Source organism: Chamaea fasciata, unplaced genomic scaffold (assembly GCF_029207755.1).
Source record: "Chamaea fasciata isolate MVZ Bird 193981 ecotype frontalis unplaced genomic scaffold, bChaFas1.0.hap1 SCAF_22, whole genome shotgun sequence".
Classification (NCBI taxonomy): domain Eukaryota; kingdom Metazoa; phylum Chordata; class Aves; order Passeriformes; family Sylviidae; genus Chamaea; species Chamaea fasciata.
Genome location: NW_027094107.1, coordinates 4,404,582 through 4,414,272, shown reverse-complemented (window position 1 = coordinate 4,414,272; position 9,691 = coordinate 4,404,582). Strand labels below are relative to the sequence as shown.

General features: G+C 59.3%; 1 protein-coding gene across 2 annotated transcripts; it reads right to left on the bottom strand.

Annotated features, from left to right (window-relative positions):
* Positions 1-2,190: 2,190 nt before the first annotated feature.
* LOC136300284 (sestrin-3-like) lies at positions 2,191-9,406 on the bottom strand. Of its 2 annotated transcripts, none has more exons than XM_066202575.1 (9): positions 9,252-9,406; positions 6,352-6,555; positions 5,959-6,141; positions 5,601-5,837; positions 5,405-5,516; positions 5,119-5,255; positions 4,593-4,783; positions 4,146-4,290; positions 2,191-3,603 (listed from the first exon to the last, which is right to left on the bottom strand). In XM_066202575.1, the coding sequence occupies exons 1-9, from the start codon at positions 9,315-9,317 to the stop codon at positions 3,514-3,516; spliced, it is 1,365 nt and encodes a 454-aa protein (XP_066058672.1). In that variant the 5' UTR covers positions 9,318-9,406; the 3' UTR covers positions 2,191-3,513. The 2 variants fall into 2 exon arrangements, with proteins under 2 accessions (XP_066058672.1, XP_066058673.1); XM_066202576.1 differs by having other exon boundaries at positions 5,119-5,237.
* Between the last annotated feature and the right edge of the window lie 285 nt (positions 9,407-9,691).

Sequence of the window (9,691 nt, the reverse complement as noted above, 5' to 3'; positions counted from 1 at the left end):
TGCCAAGGAGAACAAAATAGGACCTGAATGCTTTGGCTGAGGATTGCTTTTGATGAGTGTGACACTGTTTCCAGTAGTCACCAAGAGTCCTGCTGTGTTCTGTGGGTTCAATGCATCGTGTTTGCACCTTTCTTGCAGTCCTGGAGACCTCGTAGCTCTCCCAGCTTGTCACCATAAGTATTTTGGCCTATGGGTAGTTGCTTTTTAGAACAGCAGTACATGAAGCCAGTGCAAAAACAGCTTTTCTGCTCAGCTGGGTTTCTGGCCAGTCCTGCTTTGCCTCCAACCCCTGCTGCCTGATGAATACCTGTGTGCCACCAGTGATGGGCCCACGTGTGGAAGCACAGCGGGGAAGGCTGCTGCCCTACTGCACGTGTCCTTTGTGGTGGAGCTGATGTGTGAGGAAGGAGGGCTGGGGCACAGGGAGATGGTGGGTGCACACTGCCTTCTGCTGAGCTGTCCTCAGCTTGTGTGCTGTTATTTCCCCTTCATGGCTGTGGTAGAGCAGCAGCCAGAGGCCTGACTTTGAATGGGTGGGTTGTAGGAGCTGTGGCAGTACCATTGCTGCAGTGTCACTTGGTGTTGTCCGTGGGCTACGACACACCATTCCTCCCACCGTGCAGCTCGGGAATGGCTCAGCTGTTGCAAAAGCAGTCCTGGCTGCACCTGCCAGCACTTTTTTCTGCTACAGGCTTTGCAAGAAATTCAGTTACTGCTTTGGGCATGTGTCTGCATCCTCCCTTTGGTAATCCCCAGTACAGTCAGTGTCCCAGCTCCCATGTGCAAGATACCCTGGGAGGTTCTGCAGAGGTGAGGCAGTCTGTACTCTGCCAGTTCTTCCAGCCATAGGGAGGAATATCCTGGCCCAAGCACCTGAAGGATGCAGGGACCACCAGGACAGGGACCCAAGCGTTGAAATTGCCAGACTTGTAGCATGCTGCGTGTGACTGTCTGCACTCTCTCCTGGCCTTGCCAGCAGCTCTGCTTGTTTCTGGTCAGGGTTGAGAGAGCATGGAGCCCTTCATCTTACTGGTGTGGCTGCGAGCTGGAGTGTGTGGCAACTGCCCCAGCCCCTGCAGGGCCAGCCCTTAGTGCAGTGTGGAGATGAGGTAAAGGGAGCCAACCTCAAATCACCTGGGACAGGCAGCCCCTTCCCCCAGCCAGAGCCATGCTGTCACTGCCTTGTCCCTTGGCTGGCCAGCACCGGGTGGTGGTGGGAGGTGAGGATGCTGCTGCTGGCAGCAGGCTGGGAGCCAGCCCCACGCTGCCCAGCACTGCGGGCACACTGCCGGCTCCAGGAGCAGTGAGCCCTGTGGGGAACTGGCTGCTGTGGCTCGTCCCAGCCCTGCAGGGGATAGAGCTGCTGCTGCAGGGACAGCAGGGAGACTGGCTGGCTGGCTGGCAGGCAGCTAGGCTGCTCTGGTTAACCAATGCTACCCCTGACAGCGAGCAGTGCACCCAGCTGCCTGATCCCTGCCCAGCCCTCACTGGGGCTAAGTGAGAGTGTAGCAGTCAATCCCAGCACTGTCTGGCCAAGCCTGGTGGCAGCTGTCCCAGCACCAGTCATTCTTGCACTGGTGTCACTGTTCCAGCACCAGTACTGACTCAGCTGGTACTACCCAGCACCACTTGTCCTGGCATTTTACTGCTGAGGCACCAGCTTGGCCCAGTACAAGCTGGCCTAGCCCCAGCGGAGGGAAAGCACCAGCAGCATGGATCAGGAAAAAGTTGGTCCTGCTTCCTGGCCTCGCTCACTGAGCATCTGCTTTGGAGTGTGAGCAAAATGCTTCTTCTTCAGCTGCAGAAGCAGCACCCACACCTTGGCCACCTCTGACCAGGTACCAGCCAGCTCCTTGCTTTGGCCCACTCCACTCCTCCCTGTTGGAACACCACAGCCCCTTGAAAAACTTCCCTCTTTTCCTATCAAACATGCAATGCTGCAGTATTGCTTATCTGAGCATGGCAAGAGGACAGAGCTGAGCTGAACAGGATAGGTGTAGCCTCAGTGACGAGCTGCTGGCCATGGACCAGAGCTGTCAGTGCATGACCCCAGCATGGCTGAGAACATTGGCTTTCCTGGCACTTGGGCTATCTCAGGGCTGTGGTCAGCCAGGCAGTGCTGTCCTACCTTCACAGCAACTATGCAAGTTTGGATCCCTTTCCCAACATCTGGCAGAAATAAAGCACACATCCATGTCAAACATAATATATTTATAGCAAAAATAGGCTTTTTCTGTAGCTTCCATACACAAGGTTTTCTCCCCGTATATTTACGCAGTAAACAGGTCGACTGAAGCAGCGTGCGCTGGCTGACTCGACAGCTGCCCTTGCTTCAGGCTCCCACTTACAACGGGTGGCTTCATTCCCCTTTTGTGGCTGCTGTCTGGAGCCTGTGCTGCTGCCCTTGTACCTCTCCAGCCAGGGATTGTGGCACAGGCAGGGAGCAGCCCAGGGAGATGGGGGGGAATGGTGGTGTAACCCCCCAGGCAGAGGGCAAGGCTGGTGGACAGGCGGCCTCTGTTCAAATGGGGCAGTCCCAGGAGTGCCCCCCAACCCACATTCAAGGAGAAGCTTCCTGTAGCTTACCTGTGCTGACCACAGGTTCCTCCACCATGCTGTTAAGCAAGTGACTGGGCAAAGGACCTCAGCCCTCTCATGGTGGTAAGAAGGTACAAACCACATTAATTCCAACACATTAACAAGCCTCCCTTGTTCCTCCTGCCTCTCTGCTGATGGGATGCAGAGTAGGGGTTTAGGACTGCCAGAGTCCCCCACAGAAACCTCCAGTGCCTGAACACTGTCAAAGACCTTCTCATCCCGCTGTCGGAGAAAGCAAACACGAGCATGCTCTGCCAGCAAGAGCTTCACAGTTTGGAGTTTGCTGGGTCATCTCTTGTCCATCCCAGAAGGGTTTGGCACATAGACCTGAAGGACATAACACACAGGCAGCAAGTGCATCCCCTTGCTGTCCTGGGAAAGGGCCCTTGCTAGGAGCCGGCACTTCTTGCTGCCTAACCCTGCAACTCAGAACATTGCAACACACCCACACGCTGCCCGCACTGTTCCCAAGAGAGACACCACCCCGATGAGGACAGGTGCCCAAGGGTGGCTTTGTAAGCAGAGCAGCCACTGCAGCACAGGGAAGGAAGCCATCTCTCCCCTCTGCCCTCCCTGTGCCACTGAGGCTCCCCACAGCACCCAGGCAAGGAGCATCCCTCTCATCTGGCCCCAGTTCCCTCCCACTTCCCTCTCCCCCATGTTTTTGGCAGTCCTCCTTGAACACGTTCAAGTCTCCAGCATCTCAGCAGCACGGACTTGCCTCACAGTTTGGTAATTGCACGTAACAGGGCCACTCAGTGACCCCCACAAGGCAGGGTGGGGGGGAACCAACAAAAAGGAACAATACAGTCAAGTAAACTAAATCAAGAAATCCCTCGCCGTCGGTCCCAGTGTGACGGGTCCCGCAGGAGTTCAGGGAGAAAGGAGGCTGCCCGGCCCTGCCGCAGCTCCCGTCTAGGAGATCATGTACTGGGTGATGGCCTGCAACGCGTACAGCAGCTCTGCCTGCATCCGGGCTTCCAGGATCAGCAGGTTCACGTGCACCTGGGGGAACAGCAGGAGGGGGTCAGGCAGCCAAACCGTGCTGTGCTCAGCGCTGCAAGCAACTGCCCACCTGGGCAAGTGAGTCTTTTGTCATCACAATGCCACCAGTTTTTCTAGCTCAGGCAGCGCCCCTTTTCCCCTCCTCCTCCCCACAGTCCTGTAGGCTGTGGCTGCTTCCCAGTGCTGCGTGCCAGGGAGTCCCCTGCATACTTGGCACCAGCATTCCAGGCTGGCAGCAGCACAGTCCCTGACACCCACAGCCGCCGTTCCTGTGAGTTACAGCTTGACAGAGGGCTCACCAGGAAGCACTCACCACTGGGGTAATGACCTTGGAGATGCCTGTGCTGCTGCTGCATCGCAGTGGGCAGCCCCATCCCACGCTAAGCCCAACGCCTTACAAACACTTTCCATTTCCCCCCATCTGTCTCAGGCTGGTCTGGTAGCTCAAAGATCTCCCATACATCCCCCAAAGCACCCCCAGCTTGCAGCCCCTGCCCACTCCCAGCCCCACTGCAGCCAGAGCCAGGGGCCGGCTATCCCACCTTTTCACTGTGCTTGAACTGCTTCCAGAACCTGTCAAACATTTCTGAGTTTGTCTTCTCTGGGTAGCAGGTTACAGTTTTAATGTAAACTTTGAGCATTCTCTCGAGGAGCTGATTCACTTCTGCATAGTCATAATCATCGTACCTGTGGGGAGCACAGGGGCAGGTCATGGCCAGCACCTTGCCTGTGGTCTGCCTGGCATGGCACAGCCACAGGGCAGGGGGGCACATGGCGACAGCCACCAGGCACTGAAACCCTGTCCCCAAAGCCCCCTGCCCTGGCCAGAGCAGTTCAGTATCTCTTCCCTGCCTGTCTCAACATCCAGTCAGGTGATTCACCTCTGTCCCATCTCCATGCTCATCTGCATGACAGACTGAGTACCCTACCGTCCTCCCTCTTGGGTCAGCTCAGTTTTCTCCCCTGGACCATGAGGTTGGTTTCCCTACCTAATGCCAAACATGCAGTGGATGTAGTTCCAGATGCCGCGCTTGAAGACAGAGGGCTCACAGCCCTGCCTCTTGGCCATGGCACTGCTTTGCAGACCATCCACCATCCTAAACTTCTCATCCAGGAGATGCCCAATGTCAGAGTAGAGCCGGTTGACCAGTGAGAAGCCATGGTCTTCCCAGGAGTAATCCTGTTGAGCACAGCAAGAGGATTTTGCAATTGCAAAAAGGAGCTTGGAGCATGTTCCCAGGAAGAAGGGCTGGAGACCTCAGAAAGCAGAAGAATTCAGTGAATATGCTCTGGAGGTGGCTCTGCCCAAACCGCAACATCCCTTATCAAGCAGCTTTTGAATGATTTTGAGCCTTGCCTCCATGAGGGCCATGTGAAAAAAATCATCAATCCTTGGGGACAGAACTCACCTCCTTCTTTCAAATCCTAGTGGGGCAGGGTCAGTCTGCATGGGCAACTCTGCCACTCTTTACTGCCCAAGAGGAATGAGGAATGGGGAGAGAGTAGCAGTCTTACCTGGACTCTAAACACCTGCGTCTGATCCTCATCACGCCGGGCAAAGTCCTGGTATCCAAAGTCAGGGTCCTGCATGTAGCATGCAAGGTTGGTGGCACCGGTGACTACCCCGTCAGTATCTGCAAGAGGGGAGAGCCCTGCAGATGGGTCAGAGCAGTGCTCAGTTGGCCTGTTCCCAGCCACATCAGGCATCATGGAAAATGTAAGGCATAGAGGGGCAACAAACACCCAGGTGTGCCATAGGAACTCCCACCCTGCACACCCACCTCTGCTCCCTGCCCCTCACCTTCCTCTCGGTCCTGCTGCAGCAACCTCATCTCGTCCCTGCCCTCAGTCTCCACATGGATCCGCTGCATGCGTTCCCGGAGGGAATCCAGCTCCATGCAGGAGTCCAGGGACTGCACAGACACAGGCTTGGGGGTGAGAACAGTGGTCCCAGCAGCATCCCCCCATCCCCTGCAGACCCACCCTTGGGGGCTCACCCGCTTGCGGTTGATACGCAGCAGCTCCTGGCTGTAGCTGTTGCCAGCAGTGGCCTCACAGAAGCACTGGCTCCCGAGTGACAATGGCTTCAGCGAGCCTCGGCCCCCCAGCCCCTCGTCCTGCTCGCAGCCACAGCCGAAGACAAAGCTGGCAAGTGCGTGGCAGTGTGCCAGGAGGACCACGGCGTGCACCAGCTCTGCCAGGGACCAGCTCCACTCGCTGATCTTCAGCAGCTTCTGCAGAACATGGACAGACCAGCAATGTGACACAGGCAGGTGGGCAGGGTGCTGGCAGCCCCTGTGGACATTGCTGTCCCCACTGCCATCCTGGCCCCTGGCTCATAGCCCTTCCCAGTACCTCAATGTGCTCCTTGGTGATGAGCCACGGCCGGTGTGCCAGGATCTTGTTGATCTCATTGAGGTTGCGGAGTTTGGGGGGGATGAATTCGAGGCCGCGCAGCCACTGGGGGTCACCCCCTGCCCGCAGGAACTGCAGCACGTGCAGATTCACCAGGTACCGGCACTGATGCCGGGCTGCTGCCTGCAGGAGCAGCACATCAGCGTTCTTGCACTGCCACAGCAGGACAGGCATCCCACACCCACCCCCACCTCCCGCTCAGCCTCCAGGATATCATGATTTTGGCCCCTGATGAGAAGCCTGGGGAACAGGGTGTCTGCTGGAGGTTGAGGAGAGCCTCGCAGGGCTGAGCAGAGCCCCCCGTCCCCTGTGGCAGCTCCCAGCAGGGCTCACCATGATGGCGATGTAGTGCCGGCAGTCAAAGGGCAGAGGGCCATCCATGTGCATCAGGTAGTGCTGCGTCTTGAGGAAGCTGTCGAGGTACTGTGGGTGGTAGCCCATCTGCTGGGTCACCGCCTCCAACCGCCCTCGGCTTGCCAGCACCTTCACAAAGAGGAACTGGGGGCACTCGGGGTCGCTGCTGGACATCTTCACTACCTGCAGGAAACACACTCTGCTTAGCTCTTCCCAGAGCAGCCCCCGCTGCAGCAGCACATCCCAGCCAAGCCCAGGCTCTGCAAGGGGCAGAGAACCCTCTCCCAGTTTGGTGCTGCCAGAGGGACAGTCATGGCTATAAGCAGAGTACTGCTCAGTGCCACAGGTAGTGGGAGGACAGATAGCAAGACACACAGGTTGGTCTCCGTCTGGGAGAAGGCTCTGTGTGGTGAGTGGAAGCAAAGGGCAAACCAGGAATGATGTTTCTTGTAGTGGTGCAAGGCCAGATCAGGAGAAACATGACACAAAATACGTTCCAGAGTGGAGCAGCCCATCTGCCTTACTGCCAGCAGAGTACCAAGATGATAGAGAGCTGTGGAAATAGCAGAGGGACTCCCAGGCTCCTGCCCTGGCAAGCCAAGAGGCAAACCATGTCCTGGTACCTTCCATGTGATGAGGAGCACACAGAAGAGCTCCCCAGATGTTGCCCAAACAGACAGCATGGGAGTGGGTCCTGCAGCACAGAGCACAGCTGCTACTGGAGGTACCCACCAGAGAAAACACAGATGGGCAACTCAGCAAGGGGGCCACAGACACCCCCAGGAATGCCCATGCCAGCCTTGCACCAGGGGCCCAGTCCAGCACAGCTCCAGCCCCTCCTGAAAGGGTGGTGGGAACAGAGGGTAGGGATGTTGGAAAGATGCCCAGGCAGCTGCTGTGCTCCAACAACCGTGTTGCCACAATTCCCACCCGACACCATGGTCTGCACCTGCAGCTTGCCCACCCCGAGGTATGGGTACAGCAGGTGTTAACCCTTGTCACACAGAAAGTCCCAGCTCCTCCTCACATGTGGGAGCCCAGGCAGCACCCTTGGATGCAAAGGATGCGTCTCTCTTTTCCCAGGCTTGAACTGAAATCTCTCCTGGGAAATTCTGGCCCTGCTGACACCACTGTCTTGTTCCTCTACCTGTCTCTCCAGGGCAGTTACCCAAAGGCTGGTGACTGGAGCATGGCAACAAAGGTGGCATAGGAGAAAACCAGGAGCACTTCTGCAAACCAGCAAAGCTACAGGGTGCAAGGCAGAGCATGCAGGGGTGAGCTCTGTGGCAGCACAGAGCAGTTGCACCCACACAGGCAGTGCAGGAAGCAGCTCAGGCTATTTTCCACCATCCTGCACTTCTGATGAAAACACCATCACTCAAGTGTCAAGAGATTTACTTGATGACATTTGGAGTGTCCGCTTCCTCTGGTAAAAGGGGTCCACAAAACCCCAAAACTCAAATTAAGTGGAAAGAGATGAAAAGCACCAGCTTCTCTGATCGACAGGAGAAGATGAAAGCAAGAATTGAACTGCAAAAGCCCCCTACAAAGTCCCTCTTCCTAGGGAAATGAGATGCCATGAAGACACCCAAGGGGCTACAGCCACATATTCTCCTCCTGGAGGGCTGAGGTGGAGGAGCCAGGGGCCCTTCCACTCCCCTGGAGAAAGGTGGTCCCCAGTAAGGAGCTGTGCAACCAGCCCACGGCTCAGCCTTTGGTGCTGCCAGCTCTCCTCACTGCTTGTCCAGGTGATGATGGAGCAAGCAACCAGGCAGATATCTCTTGGAAAGAGATGAGGAAGGAATGGGGGGATGAAGGTGCAGAACAGCCACCTCCTTGGCTCTCAGCCCCTGGCCAGGCTAAACTGCCCACTCCCAAAGGCACCAGCTCAGTCCAGGGTGTCTCCTACCGGCACCACCGGCCACAATCCCTCAGTTCTGCCTCCCCAGCCTTATTGGCCCTAGTGCCACCTTCCTCATCCTCCTCGGCCACAGCCCTCCTCCTCCTCCCCTGCATCCACTCGCACGCCCGGGCTGTGGGAGCATCGCCTCCCTCCCCAGGGGAATCTTCGTGTGTCCGAGTCCCCTGAACTCCAACACGCACCTCAACTGCGTACCCACCACCAACCTCGTCGCCTCCCCGCCCGGCGGAGCCGCCGGGGGAACGGTGCCTCGGCACTCCCGGCCGTCAGCAGTGAATACATAAAGAAGGCAGGAGGTTGAAGGAGCCCGGACAGCGCCGGGATGTGCGGGAGAGGGGCCAGCGGACTCCACCGCGCTGCCCGCCCGGCCGGGGCTCATCCCTTCACCCGGCGAGACCGCGGCTCCGTCGGTACCGGTAGCTCCTCCGGTAACGTTCGCTAGAGACGGTGCCGCGGCAGCACCTCTCGCCGGCCCTTGTGCCGGGGTATTCAAGAGGACGGGGGAAGTGCGAGTGCCCGCGGCAGGGGCCCCGACGGCGGTGCCGGCGGCCGGTACCCGGGGCCGGTACCCGGGGCCCCATTGTGCGGGCGGCGGCGGCGGCAGCGCCCCCGGTGAGCGGCGCGGGCAGTGCAGGCGGAGAGAGAAAAACAAGTTTGATTGGCAGTGATGGAGCCACGGCGCCTCCCGCATCCCGCACAAAGGGGACGGGGACGGCACCGCCGCACCGGGACCGGGACCAGCACCGGCACCGAGAGCAGGACCAGGATCAAGACCAAGACCAAGCCGCCGAGCGCGGCATCGTCAGACCGTAGCCTTGCCGGCACCGCGTACGGCCAGCGGGCAGCGGGAATGTCCCGGCCTGCTGGTGCCGCAGCCGTGCCGGCCCGGTGGCGGCGAGCAGGGCGAAGCCCGGTGCTCCTGTACGGGCTCCGGTGGTGGCGACGGGGCGAGTCCTACCTGCCCCGGCAGCCGCTGGCATCGGCTTCCTCGGGGGTGCTCCACGCTCTGGGGACACACGATCATGGTGAGCCCGTGCCGTGCCGTGCCGTGCCGTGCCGTGCCGTGCCGTGCCGTGCCGTGCCGTGCCGAGCGCAGTCCCGGTGCCCGGCGCCGGTGCCCCCGCCCGGTGCGGCCGCCGGCAGCGCAGAGCCGGCACCGCGGCAGGCACGGGGGGCGGGCCCGCCTGCGCCAATCGCCGCCGCCAGGGGGCGGCCGCCGCCGCACCACGTGGGCAGGGCTGGAAAGTTACCGGTGCCACCCGCAAGCCCCGCCCCCTGCCCGGGGTGGGCGGGGCCCGACCTGCCCCGCCGCTGGGGGGCGCTGCCCCCTCCCCTGGGCACCACGGGGCGCGGAGGGGGACAAAGCCGGGAACCCCCATCCCGGGCCCGGCTGGGCCA

Bases quoted from the DNA above. Each gene is read 5' to 3' on its own strand.
- LOC136300284 (XM_066202575.1), bottom strand. From the start codon at position 9,317: ATGATCGTGTGTCCCCAGAGCGTGGAGCACCCCCGAGGAAGCCGATGC. The intron at 5,838-5,958 runs GTACTGGGAAGG...CATGTTCTGCAG, and splicing joins TCACCAAGGAGCACATTGAG to AAGCTGCTGAAGATCAGCGA. The intron at 4,784-5,118 runs GTAAGACTGCTA...TGTGCTCAACAG, and splicing joins CGCAGGTGTTTAGAGTCCAG to GATTACTCCTGGGAAGACCA.